General features: G+C 42.1%; 1 protein-coding gene across 2 annotated transcripts in view; it reads right to left on the reverse strand.

Annotated features, from left to right (window-relative positions):
- efhd1 (EF-hand domain family, member D1) overlaps positions 1 to 23545 on the reverse strand; it is a 33143-nt gene that overhangs the window by 5725 nt on the left and 3873 nt on the right. For both annotated transcript variants that reach the window (XM_080889221.1, XM_080889220.1), the window contains exons 2-3: positions 15305 to 15452; positions 24 to 158 (exon numbers count right to left, since the gene is read on the reverse strand). In XM_080889221.1, the coding sequence (XP_080745347.1) occupies positions 24 to 158; positions 15305 to 15418 (249 nt within the window). In that variant the 5' untranslated portion in view covers positions 15419 to 15452. The remainder of the gene's footprint in view (positions 1 to 23; positions 159 to 15304; positions 15453 to 23545) is intronic.

The raw sequence follows: 23545 nt of genomic DNA on the forward strand, positions 1-23545 counted from the left end.
CACGGTGTAATGTTATTACATACCTTGGCTTCAAAAAAGTCTTTGGCCCCCATAACACCCTGAGTGGAGACATCGATCTCAGAAAGTCTTGCTAATGCCATTAGACCACTTTCTTCTTGCAGTTCTCCAGCTGCTGCTCTCCGGAAAATCAACAGGAACTGCAGAGAGGTAGACAGTTTAAAGTACACACACACACACACACACACACACACACACACACACACACACACACACACACACTTTTTTTTTTTTAATTATTTGTTTATTTTTTACCCACCACCTGCCTCTCACCAAGCAGGATCTCGGGAGCACGTGAGTTGTTGCCAGAAGAATTCTTGATACAATGTTTCTTCACCAAAACTTTTATCTTACACTGAAGTCAGGTTTTCAACCTTCACCTGAAGACTTCCCAGAAAAGGAGTTTCACAAAAAAACCCAGTGTGTTCAGGCTCTTACAAATCTGTTCTGGTCCCACTGGAACCAGAAATTCCTCCCTTTCCTAAAACAGAGGCAACAATGGGCAGTGACTCACAGGAATTTTCAGGCTGAGTTTAGTTCTGAGATTTGTTTGGTCATTTGAGAATTTTTTTCTTTGTATGAAGAACTTGATCATTATGAAATGGATAAACATGGAATGTTTATTTTTGTTTTAGTTAAAAGTAACTTTATTTGTCTTAGTATCATGTGATGGCATTGCTTCCTGCTCAAAGGTCCTCTTTTGAGAAAAGCATTACAGCCATGTTGGCCATGTGCTGAAGTCTCTTTTCATCTGTGTCAAAGCATCATGGAATCAATGCTGTAAGTTAATTCACTTCACAATGGATATGTTAGGTTAATTCATGAGAGAGAGTTAAGAGTGCAGATGCTGATTGCTTTTGTATTCAGCTTAGTATCCAAGTTTAGCCTAATTTTGTATACATTTTTTTCTTCTTTTTTTTACAGTTTTCACCAGGATGTCCATTGAGATTTACAGCAACACTACAAAAAGTATGTCTTAAAGACAAAATACTGGATGACCTCCAATTTAAATTAATTGTTATGGTACTTTGCCCTAAAAATTTTATAACACATGTTATAAAACATCATATTCTTGCTCTGGATGGCATTACCTTGAGTAATACTGTAAGAAATCTTGGAGTCGTATTTGACCAGGATGTGTTTTACAATGTGCATATTAAACAAATACGTGTGACTGCTTTGGGCAGCATCTCTTAAATTAGAAACATCCTATTCTCAGATGTTGAAAAAGTTCATGCATTTATTACTTTTAGGCTAGACTTTTGTAATTATTACAGCTATTCTAAAAGCTCCCTGAAAAGCCAGTTTATCCAAAGCAGTGTGAGTACTGACAGGAGCTAGAAAGGGAAACAACCATATTTGTCTCACCAGAATTGAATTTAAAATCCTTCTACTCTAATACAAAGTATTTTAAGCTTAAAACTTGACTTTTTCTTTTCTACTTTTTTCACCACATTGGTTGCGCTTAACTTGCTACTGGTAATATGATCACACTACTTCTATTTACACTCGTATTTAAGACACAGATGGTCAATGCAGTATTCCCCCAAACAATAAGTAGAGCCATTCAAACAACACCGCCACATTAGCGATAATATACAGTGGGGCAAAAAAGTATTTAGTCAGCCACCGATTGTGCAAGTTCCCCCACTTAAAATGATGACAGAGGTCAGTAATTTGCACCAGAGGTACACTTCAACTGTGAGAGACAGAATGTGAAAAAAAATCCATGAATTCACATGGTAGGATTTGTAAAGGATTTATTCGTAAATTAGGGTGGAAAATAAGTATTTGGTCACCTCAAACAAGGAAAATCTCTGGCTCTCACAGACCTGTAACGTCTTCTGTAAGAAGCTTTTCTGTCCCCCACTCGTTACCTGTATGAATGGCACCTGTTTGAACTCATCATCTGTATAAAAGACACCTGTCCACAGCCTCAAACAGTCAGACTCCAAACTCCGCCATGGCCAAGACCAAAGAGCTTTCGAAGGACACCAGGAAAAGTATTGTAGACCTGCACCAGACTGGGAAGAGTGAATCTACAATAGGCAAGCAGCTTGGTGTGAAAAAATCAACTGTGGGAGCAATCATCAGAAAATGGAAGACATACAAGACCACTGATAATCTCCCTCGATCTGGGGCTCCACGCAAGATCTCATCCCATGGGGTCAAAATGATCATGAGAACGGTGAGCAAAGATCCCAGAACCACACGGGGGGACCTGGTGAATGACCTGCAGAGAGCTGGGACCAAAGTAACAAAGGTCACCATCAGTAACACACTACAACGGCAGGGAATCAAATCCCGCAGTGCCAGACGTGTTCCGCTGCTGAAGCCAGTGCATGTCCAGGCCCGTCTGAAGTTTGCCAGAGAGCACATGGATGATACAGCAGAGGATTGGGAGAATGTCATGTGGTCAGATGAAACCAAAGTAGAACTTTTTGGTATAAACTCAACTCGTCGTGTTTGGAGGAAGAAGAATACTGAGTTGCATCCCAAGAACACCATACCTACTGTGAAGCATGGGGGTGGAAACATCATGCTATGGGGCTGTTTTTCTGCCAAGGGGACAGGACGACTGATCCGTGTTAAGGACAGAATGAATGGGGCCATGTATCGTGAGATTTTGAGCCAAAACCTCCTTCCATCAGTGAGAACTTTGAAGATGAGACGAGGCTGGGTCTTCCAACATGACAATGATCCAAAACACACCGCCCGGGCAACAAAGGAGTGGCTCCGTAAGAAGCATTTGAAAGTCCTGGAGTGGCCTAGCCAGTCTCCAGACCTCAACCTCATAGAAAATCTGTGGCGGGAGTTGAAAGTCCGTGTTGCTCGGCGACAGCCCCAAAACATCACTGCTCTCGAGAAGATCTGCATGGAGGAATGGGCCAAAATACCAGCTACTGTGTGTGCAAACCTGGGGCCCGTTCTTCGTACCTCGCTAAGTAGGTTAGCCGGATTAGATTGTTGACGATTTCGCGTGATCCTGGATCAGTCGGTTCCCCGAAGCTCATCCGGGACTTGCTGTCATAGCAACAGAGCCATAAGCGTAAACCTGCTCGGGAGCAGGTTTACTTTATGTAAACAGGATTAGATCGCGGCCACGCAGGTATGTCCGCTTCATTTATACGAAAGCAACAGCGATAAATAAATAACATCAATGTAACTGAAGATAATGCAGCACTTGATCCTTTTATTGATGTCACACAGATACATACAGGTCATTTCCTAAAAAAGGGAAATGTACTATTAACATTCTATTACATGTATGTGATTATTACAGATGTAATTCATATTTCAGAGTAGTAATTGTAAATTACTTCGTGTAATCAAGATGAGAGACCACGGCTATAAAAGCCAAGGTGGATTTGGGAAGCCTGTCGCAGCCATGTCCTGTCCGTTTACGCGAGCAACCCATTGCGGAAGGTGCAAGATTGATAAGGAGAGTCCTCAGAATTCAGCGTATATTGCGGGACAGACAGGATCCTTTAGCTCAGCGCGACAGTGTGCTCATTGAGAGATATCGATTTTCCCGTGAGGATATTATTTACTTAACCAACTTGTTGACGAGGGGGTGCAGGACCACCACCTGTCTTTTTTTGCTCTGCCCTTTTCTTGGTTGCTGTTATAAACAAACAAACAGATTATTTCAGGCTCTCTTTCCAAGAGACGAAAAGCAATATAAGTGATCAATATTACCATTCTGTAGAATATTCTTATATTTCACTTTTACTTGTTCCCATGTTCTAGTGGGTCCTGTTGTGGCTCTAATGTGAAAGAGGATATAATATAACAATATAATATAATGTAATATAATATTGGATAATATAGTGTAATATAATAAATCTACCCTACCGCCTACTGGTGTTGGCCAGAGGGGCCGATGGCGCAATATGGCAGCCTCGCTTCTGTCAGTCTGCCCCAGGGCAGCTGTGGCTACAACCGTAGCTGCCTCCACCAGTGTGTGAATGTGAGAGTGAATGAATAGTGGCAATGTAAAGCGCTTTGGGTGCCTTGAAAAGCGCTATATAAATCCAATATATTATTATTATTATTATTAAATTACTTACGAGTTTAATTTGTCAGCAACTTTCTGCCAGCCCTCTCTCCTTGCTTTTGCAGCCTTTGCAGTGTTCCCTTGCGTTCTGATTAAACTCTGAAACTCCTGAAATCCCTCACTCAGGAGTTCTTGCTCTGCTGCCGAAAAATACCGAGCCGAGCGCGCTCCTTCGACATTTTCGCCGACCAATCAGAGGGTTGCCGATCAATGTTTCTACTATCGATGCGTAGCCCCTTTTATGACACCCAGTGATGTCACATTACTGCGTCCAGCTGTACTAATCGTCAACAGCAGGTGTGTTCGGGGAACCGGATTAGCGAGCTCACGGTTAGCGCGATGATTTGATCTTGGATGTGTCATTTGATCTTGGATGTAGTAAGCGACGTACGAAGAACGGGCCCCTGGTAAAGACCTATAGTAAACGTTTGACCTCTGTTATTGCCAACAAAGGTTATGTTACAAAGTATTGAGTTGTATTTTTGTTATTGACCAAATACTTATTTTCCACCCTGATTTACGAATAAATTCTTTACAAATCCTACCATGTGAATTCATGGATTTTTTTTTTCACATTCTGTCTCTCACAGTTGAAGTGTACCTCTGGTGCAAATTACTGACCTCTGTCATCATTTTAGGTGGGGGAACTTGCACAATCGGTGGCTGACTAAATACTTTTTTGCCCCACTGTAGCAGTAGTCAAAACTAGAAGCCTAAGTGTTTTTCCACCAAGTGTCGCCTTTTCAAATTGCTGCAACTGCATCTCCCTCTGAATAATCTATGAATCTCTGAGCCTTTCTATTGATATTTGTAATATTGATATTACAAAAATCGAGGTGTAAACTGCAACTAACAACAGTGGGCATGACAGCAATTTGATGTCAATGTAAAATCAACTTTGTCATCCAGTGTCATTCACAAGGCACCTGGCAGATATAAAACTCACCCTTACCCCTGATTCTCCTACCCCTCGACCAGCTGTAACAGCTGGATGCTGCTGCCTTAGCCTGGTTCTAACAGACGTATCCCCTTGTTGACATGGGGGGGGGGGGGGGGGGGGGTCTTGACCTTATAATGTAAAGTTCCTTTAGGCGACTGTTGTTGTTGTGCTGTGGTGCTGTGTAAATAGAATGTCACATGGATTCTTATATTTAAGAATATTTTTTTTTCCTCGCCTAATTTATTTTGGGATTTTATTGCCTATAACCACTTATATGCTTCATTAGACATTGAACTCCACAACACCAGTAATCAACATTATCTGTGCAAAGACTGGTGTTTCTAAAGTGAAACACAGAAATGTTACAGTGGGTTTAATAAACTCATAATCAGGTGTTTTGCCATTTGGCATATTTTGGCGCATTTTGGCACCATCTGTAAATGTAAATGGTAAATGGCCTGTGTTTGTATAGCGCTTTACTTAGTCCCTATGGACCTCAAAGCGCTTCACACTACATTCAGTCATCCACCCATTCACAAACAAACAGAGGTGAGGCTGCCGGACACTGGCGCCACCGGGCCCTCTGACCACCACCAGTAGGCAACGGGTGAAGTGTCTTGCCCAAGGACACAACAACCAAGACTGTCGGAGCCGGGGCTCGAACAGGCAACCTTCCGATTACAAGACGAACTGCCAACTCGTGAGCCACGATCGTAAGTTGAACTTTATTTTTATTTATTTTTTTTAACACTTTCTCTTTATTGATTTTCATCTTATTTTACATACAGAACTAAAGAGGGCAAGGGAAACCAACACATTCACATATGTTCACATATTCCAAAATACACAACGCCTTGTTTTACTTACACATATTACATATTACACAGGTGCATGTTTCATTCAAACAAATTTGCAGCTGTCCCTCTGCATCACAGAGGTATCAGTTTCTAGTCTCTTGACGTATAACGATCCCATCTTTCCCAAAGTCTCTCTCCTTTCTCCTTCTGTAGCCGCAGTGAGAGGGTAATCAGTTCCATATGATGAATTGTGTTAATAATGTCTATGACCAGCTTCCGTGTGGGGGGGCTTGTCTGTAACCAACACTTAGTAATTGCCTTTTTGCATGCAACCATAATTATTTTCAGTAAGTATGAGTCTCTGTTATTTATATCCTCAGGGATATTCCCAAGGTACATGGTACTAAAGGAGAAGTCCAGTGGTACTTCCAGCACATCCATCACCATTTGTTTAATCTCCTCACAAAAGGTCTTCAGTTTAGGACATGACCAGAAGACATGGAAGCAACCTGCAGCGACCTCCCCGCACTCCCTCCAGCATGAATCTAATTAAATTCTTCCATCCAAAAATCTCGTCATGTTAAAGAATTTGTGGTAGATAACACATTCTTCCACATCCGCAACCAACCTTCCTCTGAGATAGTTATACCTGCTTCTTTTTCCCATCGATGACTGACATATCTTGTTGAGGTCTTTTTCATAGCAGTAAAACTTCTGTACATTTTGCCTATAGTACCCCTTATAATGTTCTCACCATAAGCATCCATAAATATTTGGATCACCCCACTAGCATCTGCGTCAAGCATTCTAATTTCCTTCTGGAAGAAGCTCTGAACCTGTAGGTAACGATAAAAATCTTCCCTGCCGATCTCGTAAATCTGACACGTCCTCAAAATTTATCAGCTCCCCATGCTTCACTATCTTACAGATCGCAGCGATTCCATGCCTGGACCACTCCCTGAATTTATGGTCTAACAATGCTGGAAGGAAGCGTGGGAGATACGCTGGCCATCCCAGCAACCCTATTTCCCTATTAAGACCAAAAAATTTAATTTTAAATTTAAAATTTGCATCTGATATGCCTGTGGTAAACTCTCAAGAGACCCCAGAACAGACTGTATTGGGAAATCCATCAAAGAAAGCTCAATGTCCTTCCATTTTGCCTCAAACTTAGAGTTACACCAGCACACTAGAGGTCTGATCTGGGCTGCCAGATAGTAATCCTTAAAGCACGGTAGAGCCATGCCCCCCCGCTCACCAGGCAGCTGCATTGTTGCATATTTCACTCTTGGCCTTTTATTTCCCCATATGAATCTTGAGCAATGCATATCCCACTCCCTAAATTGTTTTGCTGGAACCTCCACTGGAAGCGCTGCAAACAAATATAGCAGCTTTGGGAGGATATTTATCTTTATTAACTCTGCTGCCCAGATGGAGGTGGAGCAGACCCCACCTCTCCAGATCTTCATATATCTTCTTGTCCACCCGATTATAATTAACTTCATATAACAATGCAAGGTCTTTTGTCAGCAGGATCCCCAAATACTCCATTTGAGATTGATGCCATCCGAATCTATATCTTGCTACCAATTGTCTTGAGGGGTTAAAAAAAAGAATGTCAAGATTTGAGTTTTTTGAATGTTTAGTCTATAACCAGACAGTCTGCCATATTCTTCCAGTATTTCCATAAGCAGAGGAATTCCCTCTTCCGGGTTTCTTAGCGCTACCAGCACGTCGTCTGCATACAAGCAAATTTTATTTTCCACATTCCCCGTTGTAACCCCCGCCAATCAAGTCTCTTCTCTGATGCATTGAGCCGTTGGCTCAATGAAAAGGTTAAAGAGCAGTGGGCTCAACGGGCAGCCCTGCCTACAGCCACGTTGTAGTGTTATCCGATTTGAGAGGCTTCCATTAACTTTGATCCTCGCTGTTGGAGACATATAAATCATTCTTATACATTGGATAAACCTGTCACATAGCCCAAATCTCTTCAACACATGAAACAGAAATTCCCACCCGACCGTATCGTATGCCTTTTCCACATGAAGCCCAATGAGAACTGTTCCAGTTTTCCCTTTAAGTATCTGGTCAATAATATGAATGGCCCTTCTGATATTATCGTGTGTTTGTCTGTTACCAATGAAGCCTGTTTGATCCTCCTCTATCAGTGTGGGCATCAATGTACTCAACCTCCTAGCCAAAATTGCGGCAAATAGTTTATAGTCTATATTTAACACGCTAATAGGTCTATAACCTCTGGGGTCAGTTTTATCCTTCCCTGCTTTTGGTATGACAGAGATATACGCCTCCCGCCACGATGGTGGGAGCGCCCCCCCCACTCAGAGTGTAATTAAAAGAGGCCTTTAGTAGCGGGATTAAGGGTTCCCTCATTTGCCTATACCACTCTGGTGGAAATCCATCACATCCTGGGGCTTTAAAAGCCTTGAGTTTTGAGATCCCAATGTTAATCTCTTCTGCTGATATTTTTGACGGGTTTTTCATTCTGCTGCTTACCTATAAATGGTAGATCTAGGCTGGATAAGAAATTCTGAATCTTATGCTCATCTGCTTTATCCGGTTGTGTGTATACCTCAGCGTAATATTCTTCAAATGCTCTCTGAATTTCTTCGAGTTTATTAGTTATCTTATTTGTTTTTAAATTTCGAACTTTATGAATAGTGTTCTCCTGTTGTTGCCTCCTGAGACTCCATGATAATAGCCTAGCAGCTTTGGGTCCTGCGTCATACCACCGTTGTCTATTATATTTTAATTTTTTTTCAATTTCCTCACTTAAAATTTTGTGTATCTCCTGTTTAACCGGCCTCATCTGCTCCAATACCTGGGGGCACCTTGTAACGGTGTGCAGTTGTTCCAATTTTTCCATATTTTCCTGCAAATCTGACAGCTTTTTTGCTCCTCACCTTCTTTAGGACTGCACATTTTGCAATAATTTTACCCCTAAGCCTTAGCCGCATCCCATAAAATTGTAGGATTAACTGCTCCATTGTCATTGAGTTCTAAATATGTTTTTAACTCCTGTCCCATTTCTCTTTTAAATGAGTCATTATTTAACAGACCTGTGTTAAGCCTCCATAAGGTGTTTTTGGGGCTAGCTTTAAACCCAATCTTCATAGTTAGTCCCGAATGATCAGATAAATCTCTCTGTCCTATTATACAATCCTTCACTCTGTGGAGATCTTTACTAAAAGTAAAGAAGTAATCAATCCTCGAGTACATATCATGTCTCGCTGAATAAAATGTAAATTTGCGTTCATTTTTGTGTAAATATCTCCATATATCTATAAGCCCCAACTCAGATAACATTGTTTTTACTTGTTTCTTTAATTTAGTTCCCCTCCGGTCTCGGCTAGTTTTATCCCATTTTGGATGGAGAAGTAAATTGAAATCTCCTGCACATATACATGTACCAACACTTTCTGCGGCAATAAGACTGAATATCTCTTTAAAGAACCCTGTACTACTACTACCAGGGGGTGCATATATATTACACAGCGTGACGTCTTCCTGTTCCATTTTCCCTTTCACCAACACAAATCTTCCCTCTTTATCTTTATGTTCTCCAGTAAACTCAAAACCAACCTTGTTCGGTATCAGAATGCCCACTCCTCTTTTTTTGCCAGATCTATGTGAGGCATAATAAAAAAATTTTGAATCCCATTCTCTTCCACTTCTCATATTCTTCCTTTGATACTGTAGATGCATTTCTTGTAGAAACGCAATCTTAATGGGATTCTTTATACCATTTACATTCAAAGACAATACCTTATAATACCGCATATGTTCTATGTATTTCCAACTTATTTTCCTGCACCAACATAACAATACTCCCAGCCCTCAGAACACATAATAAACACACATGAACAAAGACAGAACTTGTCTTAACCAAATAAACCAGGTCTTCCATAAGAGAGGTTTTTTCTCTCCTCTCAGTCTGGGGGAAATGCCACAGTGTGGGGCCCCTCTCGTTTCCTATTTTAAAAGAAAAAGGGAAACCAAAAAACAAAAACAAAAAACATGTGAGTCACCTGCATCGGACCCTCACCACTCCATGATCAAAGGGGGATCGACGTGCCATATTCCATCATGGCCAGGGGAGGAGGCCATCCAGCCATATACCCCCCTGTAATGATCAGCAGCCCGGTGCACCTGTTGTTCCGTTGGTCTTATGTTCGTCTTAACAGCGAAACGGGGCCGGTGGGGCACAGGTGTTATTCCTCCGTACCGACGTTCTCCGTGCACTGGAAAACCTTCAGCTTTTCCCGTGCGCTCCTGCGTAGATCAGCTGTATTCCCGGCGCGTCGCGGCCCAACCACACTCGTCGGTAGCATACTACTGATCATCTCCGCTGTAATGCCTTTGGGCTTTCTTGTGGCCACCGTGTATCCGCGTCTTCTTAGATATTGTATAAGACCATTCCCGAGTCAAAATGAACCCGCATTTTAGCAAGCGGGGTCTGGAACCGGATGGCGTTTTCTTTAAGTACTTTTTTAACCGGGCCATACTCTTTTCTCTTCATTTGTATGTTTTTGGCATAGTCGTGATCAAAGAAAATCCGTTTCTCCTTTATATATACATGCTTCTTCCATGCAGCGCGTAGGATTTGTTCTTTAATATTGAACTTTAAGAAGCGCACCACCGTTGATCGAGGGGGCGCCCCCGGCGGCGGCTGCACTCCCAGCGCCCGGTGAGCTCTCTCTATCCCTAGGTTCTTCTCGCTGCCCAAGTCCACGCCTCCCCCAACTCCGATATCATCATGCTTTCCACATACCTTAGCATGGAGGTGCCTTCTATGTTCTCAGGGATGCCATATATCCGTATGTTATTACAGCGCAAGCGCCCCTCCAAATCCGTAGCCTTCTCTTGGAGCTGGTTATCCAGCAGCTGAACAATGGCATCCCTCACTCCAATGTCCCATTTCTCCTTCCCTACCATGTTTCTTTCCATTTCTTCCAGACGTTTCCCCACCTCCTCGATCCTGCTTGTGGCGGCGGTAACCTGTTGATTTATCTTGTGTGTTAACTCGCTCATTTGGGTTTTCATGTCCTCTTTCAAACTTGTTCTCACGAGCGATAGCTCCTTCTTCATCTCTGCCTTAAGGTCTTGCATGCCCTCCGCCACTACTTCACTCACCACCTGTCTGAAGGGGCCTAGCACTGATGTTGTGGCCTCCGCCGCCATCTTCTCGCCCTCTTGCTTGGAGCATGTTTCATTTGTCTTACTCTCAAGTCGCATTTCTAAGCTTCGGCCTGGGGCTTGTCCCTTCTTATTTTTATCTCCACTCATTATTCTTGAGGGGAAAGTCGCTTTTAATGGATTATATTCTTGAATTGTGGATTATTTTAGCTATCGATGCAGGAGCTCCTGTTTATGCTGCTACTCTCGCCACCATGACACCGGAAGTCGTAAGTTGAACTTTCTGAGGTATTGAACAGCAAAAATAATTTAACTTTATTTACATGCCTAAAAATGATTGTTTTTTGATTTTTTTTGAAGAATTACCCACACAATCGACTATACAGCTAATCGTACTGGTGTCACTAGTCATTTCCAGACAAACCAGTCGTTTAATCTAGATATGGCGCCAGTGAGGCTGTCGCTTCCTGGGTAAGGTGTTCCGGCAGGGCATGTCCTACTGGTAGGAGAACCTGGGGTAGACCCAGAACATGCAGGTAAGATTACATCTACCAGATGGCCTGGAAACTGCTTAGTTTTATAGATAAGTGCAATTTTAGTAATGCACAGCACAATGTGCCACACCTTTCAGTTGTGCTTTATTTATTTAGATGCTCATTTGTCATATTTCAGTACCGTATTTTCACGACCATAAGACGCACTGTATTAAAAGGCACAGTCTCAGTTATGTGTGCCATTACTGTATTTAACACACACATAAGGCGCACTGGATTATAGGGCGCATACAAGTACCGTATGCGTATTTAAAAATAAAGCGGGAGCAAAACAAAGTTTGGTACTCACATTTTTATCATCAAACCCATGGAAGTCCTCATCCTCTGTGTCTGAATTGAACAGCTGCGCTAAATCTCCATCAAACATGCCAGGTTCACTTTCTTCACTGTCAGAGTCACTTTCCGTGCCGTGCGGCTCCTCGGAAATGATGCCGGCTTTTGCGAAAGCTCGAACAACAGTGCCAGCAGACATGTTAGCCCAAGCATCTACAATCCATTGGCAAATTGTGGCGTAACTCGGCCGGCGCTGCCTTCCACTCTTGGTGAAACTGTGGTCTCCATTGGTCATCCATCGCTCCCAGGCCGCTCGCAGCCTTACTTTGAACGGGCGGTTCACACCGATGTCCAGCGGTTGGAGTTCCTTTGTCAGGCCTCCTGAATGACAGCAAGCTCACAGTTCATTTGTTTCACTAGTTTTTTCACATCGGCTGTGAGATGGGCACGCATAGAGTCACAGATTAAGAGCGATGGTGATGCGTGGAAAAAAAAACCACCTGGCCTCCTTACATACACCTCCCTCAGCCACTCTTTCATCATTTCCTCATCCATCCAGCCCTTTTCATTTGCCTTAATGATGATTCCTGCTGGAAACTTCTCTTTAGGCAAAGTCTTTCGCTTAAAAATCACCATAGGCGGCAGTTTCTGTCCATTAGCATGGCAGCCAAGCACAACAGTAAAAGAAGATTTTTCGTGCCCCGTTGTGCGTATCGCTACCGTGCTGGTCCCCTTCTTCTCCACAGTGTGACTCACCGGGATGTCAAAAGTGAGCGGGACCTCGTCCATGTTTGTGATGTGGCTGGGCTGGATGTGTTTGTCGCCGATGTGTTTACTGCAGTAGGAGCGGAAGATGGCCAGCTTTTCCTTATAATCCGCTGGAAGTTGCTGCGCTACCGTAGTCCTGGTCCGGATGGAAAAATGGCACCGTTTCATAAAAAGTGAAAGTGAAACTGCTTTTAGCCGAATGGTGACCGTCGAAACGCTTCTCCCGCTCGTTCTTTGCTCGATGATCCACCGCTCGAGTCTTTCCTCCAACTCGGGCCACCTCGCCTTATGTCCGCGGAAACTCAGCTGCTCAAAGAAGTCCTGCCATTAATTAATGCTTCAATCTCTAATAATCAGCTATGTACCACAGGCCTTCAGGCCGGCAGTAGTTAAACCCTTACTTAAAAAGCCATCCCTAGACCCAACTGTCTTAGCTAATTATAGGCCCGTCTCTAGCCTTCCTTTCATATCAAAAATTCTTGAAAGAGTAGTTGTCAAACAGCTAACAGATCATCTGCAGAGGAATGGCTTATTTGAAGAGTTTCAGTCAGGTTTCAGAGCTCATCACAGCACAGAAACAGCTTTAGTGAAGGTTACAAATGATCTTCTTATGGCCTCTGACAGTGGACTCATCTCTGTGCTTGTCCTGCTAGACCTCAGTGCAGCGTTAAATACTGTTGACCATAATATTCTATTAGAGCGATTAGAACATGCTGTAGGTATTACAGGTACTGTGCTGCAGTGGTTTGTATCATATCTACATAATAGACCCCAATTTGTACATGTAAATGGAGAGTCCTCTTCACACACTGAGGTTAATTATGGTGTTCCACAGGGTTCAGTGCTAGGACCAATTCTGTTTACATTATACAAGCTTCCCTTAGGCAGTATCATCAGAAGACATAGTATACATTTTCACTGCTATGCTGATGACACCCAGCTCTATCTGTCCATGAAGTAAGATAACACACACCAATTAGTTAAATTGCAGGAATGTCTTAAAGACATAAAGACCTGGATGGCCGCTAACTTTTTGCTTCTTAATTCAAATAAAACTGAGATTATTGTACTCGGCCCTGAAAATCTTAGAAATATGGTCTCTAACCAGATTCTTACTCTGGATGGCATTACCTTGGCCTCCAGTAACGCTGTGAGGAACCTTGGAGTCATTTTTGACCAGGACATGTCCTTCAATGGACATATTAAACAAATATGTAGGACTGCTTTCTTCCATTTGCGCAACATCTCTATAAGTAGAAATATCCTATCTCAGAATGACGCTGACGAACTAGGTAATGCATTTAGTACTTCTAGGCTGGACTACTGTAATTCATTATTATCAGGATGTCCAAAAAACTCACTGAAAAGCCTTCAGCTAATCCAAAATGCTGCAGCAAGAGTGCTGACAGGGACTAGAAAGAGAGAGCATATTTCTCCTCTACTGGCTTCCCTTCATTGGCTTCCTATTAAATCCAGAATTGAATTCAAAATCCTGCTCCTCACATACAAGGTCTTAAATAATCAGGCCCCATCTTATCTTAATGACCTTGTAGTACCATATCACCCTATTAGAGCACTTCGCTCTCACACTGCAGGCTTACTTGTTGTTCCTAGAGTATTTAAAAGTAGAATGGGAGGGAGAGCCTTCAGTTTTCAGGCCCCTCTTCTGTGGAACCAGCTTCCAGTTTGGATTCGGGAGACAGACACTATCTCTACTTTTAAGATTAAGCTTAAATCTTTCCTTTTTGCTAAAGCAAAAAGGGCTGGACCAGGTGACCTTGAATCCTCCCTTAGTTATGCTGCAATAGGCGTAGGCTGCTGGGGGACTCCCCATGATGCATTGAGTTTTTCCTTTCCAGTCTCCTTTCTCACTCACTATGTGTTAATAGACCTCTGCATTGAATGAAACTTGTTATTAATCTCTGTTTCTCTTCCACAGCATGTCTTCTATCCTGTCTTCCTTCTCTCACCCCTACCGGTCGCAGCAGATGGTCCGCCCCTCCCTGAGCCTGGTTCTGCCGGAGGTTTCTTCCTGTTAAAAGGGAGTTTTTCCTTCCCACTGTGGCCAAAGTGCTTGCTCATAGGGGGTCATTTGATTGTTTGGTTTCCTCTGTATGTATTATTGTAGGGTCTACCTTACAATATGAAGCGCCTTGAGGAGACTGTTGTTGTGATTTGGCGCTATATAAATAAAATTGAATTGAGTATAAGGTGCAATGTTCATAATGCACGATACGAGGTATCACACACTTAAGAAGAATTTGATTAACGATTTTAAATGCCTTTGCTATTAGTTTTTGGCATTGTCCATTAAAATCTGAGTGTTTCTTAGTTTTAAACTACTTTTAAACTTTTCCCCCCCTTGTTTATTCTACTAAGAAATTAGTAGAAAAAAAAGAAATTCCTAGTTAAATGGTAAATGGCCTGTATTTATATAGCGCTTTACTAGTCCCTAAGGACCCCAAAGCGCTTTACATATCCAGTCATCCACCCATTCACACACTGGTGATGACAAGCTACATTGTAGCCACAGCCACCCTGGGGCGCACTGACAGAGGCGAGGCTGCCGGACACTGGCGCCACCGGGCCCTCTGACCACCACCAGTAGGCAACGGGTGAAGTGTCTTGCCCAAGGACACAACAACCAAGACTAGTTGCTACATCTCTTTGTGATGGGTCAGCTTTTCTATCTGAAATGTGGCTGTTTGGAGCAATTCCCAAAGTGTTTGCACTACTTCCTCACCTCCCTGAAGCTTAGTTTGCCATCAAAGTCTTCATCCACTTCTTTGATCATATTTTTCAGGCCCAGGTGAGTCTGTGGAGCTCCCAGCTTCTCCATCATCAGCTTTAGCTCCATCAGGTCGATGAAGCCATCTTTCCCAGTGTCATACCTACAAGCCATGAAACCCACACAATGTCAGATTCAGTCAGCTGGGAGTATGAAGGCACCACATTTAATTCACACAGTCATTATGTTTCCATATGTAAAAATGTTCAATGCAATCAGCTTAAAACATATCTGCACCTAACGTTTAACAATTTTTGAAAAGGAAAATTAAAAAGAAAATCCTCAAAGTCAGTCAACTAGTAACAGCACTGGTGAATAAAAGCAGCAGTATGTTAGGGATGCACCAACCACAGATTTTATAAAGCTGTGAATATATTGTTTGATCTCTTTAATCCAGTGTTTACTTTGTTATGTGACAGCAGTCTCATTCTCATTGTAAAGAATACAGCTTAAAAATTGTTTAAAAATAAACATTTAACAAGCTACTGTAATGGTACTTGAAAAACACCTGCCTATAATTTCTTCATCTATGCTCAATCCTCCAGGTAAGGAAATCCCAAAAAGTTGATTCCGTTGATTCTACGCTACATCCAGATGAACAAAATCAACTTTTTGGGGCCTACCTATAATATACTTACCTCTAAATAGCAATTTTCCAGCCTTATTGACCACAAGTCACATTTGTACCACAGCCAGTTTAGAGTCACAAGTGCATGTCTTCAGAGTTTGAGAGGTAGCCGGTGTACCTGAAGCAAACCCATGCAGGTACAGGAGCCTCAGCTTTAGTTCAAACCAGGATGGCATTTCTAACATCTGCATCACCATGCTGCCTAGCACCAAGAGCTTCTCCAGATGCTGCTCTGCTCATACAGTGCATCATCAGCAGTAGCTCTGTTTGGGATTGAGGCCATCTGATCCAAGACAATATCAACAGTTAATTATTCTAAAAATGCCGTATCCATTCTACCACTGGTGCTGCAAGCTAAAGTGCAAGCTTGAAGGATAAAAAGGAGCAATGTCCTTACACTTTCTCAAAAGCGTATCCTTACATTGGCATCTGTGTAAATCTGTAGAAAAATCTGCATCTGTAAAATGTATGAGACAAACTTAATATGAATTATATAAAATTTCAGGTTTCTAATGTTATCACTTTTCTTGAATGACAGTGTGTAAAATCTCCCTGTTACATCTGTTACATCAGTAGATTACAGTTAACTGAGTTCTGTTATCTTACCCTTCCTAATTCAAGTGTATGAACCAAGCTGCAGTGGCTGCTATGGGACAAATGTGTTTTAGTCATGAGAGACCAGTAATATTAAATTATTTGAATTAATATCAATGCTTAGCAATAAATCCAGATAAAACTAATATGTGCCAGTTAAATATTTTTGCATTATTTTAGGTTTTTTGAGTCACCTCAAAAACTCTGGCTGCTGTTCATCTGTAGTGAGTGTAGCCTGTTTACTTTAGCTATCAATATGCCAGGTATCCAGGGTTTTTGTTTTTTAACTCTGGAAGAGGCTGTAAAACTAAGAATCGATGAATCAGTGAAGATTACTTCTGTCTGATGAAAGTGATAGTGACGGTTGGTTGCTGAGGATATCTTGAATTTTTCTGTCTGTAAGTGCTGCTATTTTTGCTGCTGTTGGCCAGCATTAATGGAACTGAAGTGCATTGAACATTGATAGACTCACACAGTATGACAATGTAATTAAACTGTTTGTCAGAGAAAAAGTGTGACTTTTAGGACACTTTACCTTAACATCAGCTGCATAAGCTGCTAGCTTATACAAGCGGTTGTTGAAAATTGAAAATTTATCTTCATGTATTTTTGGGACACTGCAACCGTTTCTGCTTGTGAGCATTGGTTGCACAATTGCAAGCCTCTGGAGGATCCTACACCTTGAGGTTCATGGGACTCCAAAAGGCACTAGCAGCTTTAAATATCTGTTTGCTGCTTTGTAATGACATTTTAACAGCTGCTCTCTTAATCTGATGAATTTGTCTGGCAAAAACCTTCCTCATTATGCCTTTATCTATGCAAACTCATCTGTGCTCTGAATCACCCACAAATTTCTTCACAGTAAGATGATCATGCTTACATTTTTGTGAAATATCTCATGTTTTCATACCTTCTCCAAGGCATTGCACTATTTGACACTTTTCTGGAACAGACAGGTTCTTTTTCTATTCCCATATTTTTTTTAAACCTGTGGCATGCTTAATAACATGAAACATCTTAACAGCTTAATAATGTGATTTTTTCCTTTAATTGGGCTCACATGACAAACTAATTATGGCAGGTGTCTGAGATTGATATCAGTGATTCAAGGAGCCCTGTGTGTATACACAATATGAGTTTAACTGAAAACAAAAAATGTAAAGTTTATATAAAGTTTATAACACTAAAATCCTATTTGCATAATAATTTGGTAAAATAAATGGTAAATGGCCTGTATTTGTATAGCGCTTTACTTAGCCCCTAAGGACCCCAAATTATTTGAGGGGTGGTGGCTTCGCTGGATCCACTGTCCAGCCGCCGTGTGATGACCCTCCTCCCGGATCCCCCCAACCAAGGAAATTACACCACTTTCAAGGCACTGCTACTGCAGTGCTACTTCCTCTCCGATGCAGAGGGCTGAGAAACTCCTCTCTCTCTCTGGCCTGGGTGATGGCACTTCTCTCGAGCTCATGGAGAGCATTCTGTCCTTGCTAGAAACGGATGACGGCGGATTCCTCTTCACTCATCTCTTCCTCTGACAGTTGCCAGCTCCAGTGCCAACTCCCCGCTGCTGGCCACGGATTACCGCTCACTCGCAGAAGAAGGGGATCACATTCTCCAGGCTAATAGGAGCTTTGGCATCCAGGCGATAGTCCCCAACTCACCGACGGCATCTCCGTGCCCCCACTGATTCTCCTGGGGGCCCCCGACTCATCGATGGTGGCTGGGATCGAGGCATGGCGGCACCACGGAAAAGGACTGTATTTTTACCAGCGTTTTGGTGCTGCAGCACAGCGCTGTCTGCCACCTTGCAGTTTTAATGCCCAGGGAAACAAAGGAATAAGGAAAGGCTGCCCGACTCACACTCGGGAGATGTTTTCTGGTCGACTCCGGCTCCCAGAAGAGCCTCGGGAATTCTCGTGTCGTCTTTGCATACCTTTTTGTATGTTATTTAATTTTAAATAAAACAAATTAAGATTTCCCGCATACCACTACAGGTAGCCCAAGTACAACGAGTGATACGCGTACCAAAGTTTGAGAACCACTGGCCTAGGCTATAAGAATATTGCCAACCCCCTGAAACTGAGCTGCAGCACAGTGGCCAAGAACTCGCCATGGTTAACCAAAGAAGTTGAGTGCACGTGCTCAATGTCATATCCAGAGGTAGTCTTTTGAAAATAGATGTATGAGTGCTGCCAGCATTGCTGCAGAGGTTGAAGGCATGGAGGGTCAGCCTGTCAGTGCTCAGACCATATGCTGCACACTGCATCAAAGCGCTGTCGTCCCAGAAGGTAGCCTCTTCTAAAGCTAATGCACTAAAGCCCGCGAACAGTTTGCTTGAGACAAGCAGACTAAGGACATGGATTACCTGTGTTCTGATGAGACCAAGACAAACGTATTTGGTTCAGATGGTGTCAAGGATGTGTGGCGGCAACCAGGTGAGGAGTACAAAGACAAGTGTGTCTTGCCTACAGTCAAGCATAGTGGTGGGATGTCATTGTTTGGGGCTGCATGAGTGCTGCCGGCACTTGGGACCTACAGTTAATTGAGGGAACCATGAATGCCAACATGTACTGTGACATACTGAAGCAGAGCATGATCCCCCTCCCCTCAGAAACTGAGCCACAGGGCAGTATTCCAATATGATAACAACCCCAAACACACCTTCAAAAAGACCAGTTCCTTACTAAATAAACTTCGGGTAAAGGTACTTGACTGGCCAAGCATGTCTCCATACTTAAACCCTACTGAGCATCTGTGCGGTATCCTCAAATGGAAGGTAGAGGAGTGCAAGGTCTCTAACCATCCACTAGCTCCATCATGTCAACATGGAGGAGTGAAAGAGGATTCCAGTGGCAACCTGTGAAGCTCTAGTGAACTCCATGCCCAACAGAGTTAAGGCAGTGTTAGAAAATATTGGTGAACACACAAAATATTGATACTTTGATACAGTTTGGACATTTTCATTTAGGGGTGTACTCACTTTTGTTGCCAGTGGTTTAGACATTAATAGCTGTATGTTGAGTTATTTTAAGGTGATATCAAATTTACACTGTTATACAAGCTGTACACTGACTACTTTACATTGTATCAAAGTGTCATATATTCAATGTTGTCCCATGAAAAGATATAGTAAAATATTTACAAAAATGTGAGGGGTGTACTCACTTTTGTGAGATACTGTAGGTTCTTGCTCTCACCATAGCAATGATGCTGGCAGTTCAAAACTTGGAGTATCCCTTACACTTGTATGGAGGAAGAAAAATCACATGAATAACAGCCATACACCGCTCCACTGTGGCGTGCAGAAAACATCTCAGGTGGGATCTGCTTGTCATGCCAGTAATGTTGGAAACCACCAGGTTTATCAATGTTAAATTTTTTCCCCATTAGAGAAAACATATCTGGTCGGGTGTTTCGGGAGTGTGCTGACCAGCTTGCAGGCATCTTCATGGACATCCTAAATACATCACTGGACTCAGCTGTGGTACCTGCATGCCTTAAAACCATGAAAATCATCCCAGTGCCAAAGAAGTCCACTGTGTCCTGCCTCAATGACTACCGGCCGATGGCACTTACGCCTATCATCACAAAGTGCTTTGAGAGGCTGGTATTGAGGCACATGAAAATTCAGCTTCCACCGAATCTGTACCCGCTACAGTTTGCTTACTGCCCAAACCGCTCCATATATGATGCCATCTCGTCTGCTCTTCACCTTTCTCTCTCCCATCTCGACAAAAAGGACAGTTATGTCAGAATGCTGTTTATTGACTTCAGCTCAACATTCAACACAGTCATTCCCCAGAAGCAGTGTTGGAAAGGTTACTTTTAAAATGTATTCCACTACAGATTACAGAATACATGCCGCAAAATGTATTTTGTAACGTATTCTGTTACGTAATGTATTCTGAATACTTTGGATTACTTAATATATTATCAAGCTTTTTACAACTACATGAATGTACTATTGCTTTGTGATTTATTACTATTACTGAAGGATACTCGCCATACCAATACCAGCTAGATTAAATCTTAATATAAATGAGTAACAGTAGGGTGGACATTAGGTAAGGCTGCACTTTTTGCAGTGATCTCGTACAGAAAACTATTCCACACGTATATAAAACAGGTCCGCAGCTCCAAACCTTAGTAAAGACCTCTGGCTAATATGTCGGGTTCCATGTCGGCTCATAGCTGAAAAGTAGCTTTACTTTGTTGTCTGGCTCAACTTTGCTAGCGAGAGACAGAGAGCGGCATTGAAAGGCTGCTCCAATGGAACTTATTGTTTCAGAGGAAAACACAAACACAGTGTACAGTCGAGTCTTAATAGCTTACTTGCAACTGGGCTCATCAGGCACTCTTTTTGGCTGCAGTGGCTGTTATTATATTTACATGCTTCCCTCTCCTGTTTCTGGTCAGTGACAACTTGTACTCATTTCGACTCTCCTTTTTCTCCCTCCCTCGCGCTCACAGACACATAACAGGTATGGCAGTCCATTCTCTCTGCAGCAGGGACTACACTGCCCACGAGGCTACATTTTTTAGGGCTATGCCTGTAACACTCTGCCTATTGCCTTCATATTAAATAATTTTTCAAATTAATAAAAATATTTATTTATTTTATTTTAAAAATATTTCTTCACGTCATTTATGTGGGCCGCAGTAGAGGTGACGTGGGTCGCGAGATTGAGACACAGGCATTAGAGCCTCTTAATGCGTGTTTTGTTTGGGTTTCCATCGGCGGTGAATTACCAAAAATAGAGAGGGGACAGCCTAACATATGAAACAGGAAAGACCGCCGTGTAATCCATTTATTTCAACAAAGTAACTGTATTCTGAATACTACCCTTTTAAACTGTAACTGTACCAGAATACAGTTACTCATATTTTGTATTTTAAATACGTAACACCGGTACATGTATTCCGTTACTCCCCAACATTGCCCAGAAGCTGGTAAAGAAGTTGGACCTACTAGGAATAAACACCACTCTCTGCAATTGGATCTTGGACTTCCTAACTGACAGGCCACTGAAGAAGGCCAGTCTCCCTGATCTCACATCATTTTACCAGGAAACCATTGAGAAACCATCTGCTGCTACATCACTATCTGGTACGGGAACTGCACCCTCACTGAAAAGCAGTCTCTGCAGCGGATAGTGAGGACAGCAGAGAGGATCACTGGAGGCCCTCTCCCACCCAACTCTACGACAAACACATCATCCGACGTGCGAACAGCATAGAAAGGGACACTTTCCACCCCCTCACATGTTCTCCCTCTTTCCATCTGACAGACAGTTTCGCAGCATTTAAACCATAACGACCAGACACTGCAAGAGCATCTTCCCCCAAGCAGTCAGAGCCCTCAACTCACTACCACCAAAGGACTGATATACACATACACCTTTACAAAAACCTTAAAATACTCACCAAAAGACTCACAAATCCACTATAAACTGGACCTGGGAACAATATGCTTATTTGCACACTCAGTCACATAGTTACTGAACACACATCTAAATTATACTATATTTGCACATTTTGCATTGTCTATGCATTGTCTACAATATCCTGAAAATAACTTGAACCTGGTATTCAATACTTATTGCACAACCCACTTTGTCTTGTCTTTGTTTATTGTACAGTAAGTACTGTATAGTTATCACGGTCAGATTTTGCCCATTCCTTTCTTCTTTAAATGTGAAGTGGTGTCGGAATTTTAAAGTAAGAAATGCATTCCTGCCCGTGCACTGATAGCTCTGTTGTGCTGGCTCTGGGTCCATTGTGTAACTGATACCACCAACATTAACAGAACGCTTACATTAGTGCCTCTTATTGCGTGTTTTGTTTGGGTTTTCAGCAATGCATGGAATTACAAAAATTAGAGAGGGGATAAAGAGGCGATAACCTAACATATGAAACAGGAAAAGACCCCTGTGTATTCAGTTTATTTCAACATAGTAACTGTATTCCGTTACAGTTACCGCTTAAATACAATTTAAATATTTAAGCGGTAAATGTAACAGAATACAGTTACTCATATTTTGTATTTTAAATACGTAACACCGGTACATGTATTCTATTACTCCCCAACACTGACCATACAAAATATGATTTCTTTGCCATTTTTCAAATGGTCTTAAACCTTTGATCGGGACTGTACATGTAGTTAGCGGGGTTATATTAATTGGTGGTTCTGCCTCTTTGTGTTAAGAATAAGACAGACTGACAACCTGTCTAGGACAATTCATGCCTCTTGCCCTATAGCAGTTGGCTCATGACCCTGAACTGGGAGAAAATATATGGATAAACCACTAAATGACTATAGTCACAACCACTAAATGCAAACTGCCTTGTCAGTCATGGGTCGTTTGTAATGTAAGTGTGAGGCTTCATAGACAGATCCACTCCTTTATTGTTTTCAAAACATAATGACACTGCAGAAATACCAACTTCTAAACTTTAGAACAACAGTTTACAAACTAATAGGTGACAATTATTGTCATTTGCCATCTATGGGGAACAAAGGAGAAAAGTAGCATGAGCAGAATGAATCGCATTTTTAATATAAAATAAACAAGACTCTACAGACAATACTGCACGAACCTTTAGTTTATTTAATATACTTTGATAATTTGTTATTGAAGAAGAATGAGACAGTTACACCAATTTTAGGTGCTGCCCTATATGATTATCAGGGCACAAATTAATAAAGTAACCCAAAGAAAGCGGGGGGAAACAACCGAATCCACCCCCAGGCTAGGGGTAGGCCAGGCTAGATTCATAAAAACAGGTAAAATACGTTTTTTAATAGGAGTTAAATTATACAGGATGATAACACACAGCGAGCCATCTGTGTCATTTTAAGATGTCAAAAAATCCGAAGGGTCCACACACTAAATGATCCCCTGTCATTTTGTCTAATTCGGGCTTTTAGCTCCATTGCGTTAATTTTTCTGGCATACTGTGTTTGTGCC

This window comes from Rhamphochromis sp. 'chilingali' (assembly GCF_963969265.1).
Source record: "Rhamphochromis sp. 'chilingali' genome assembly, chromosome: 8".
NCBI lineage: Eukaryota > Metazoa > Chordata > Actinopteri > Cichliformes > Cichlidae > Rhamphochromis > Rhamphochromis sp. 'chilingali'.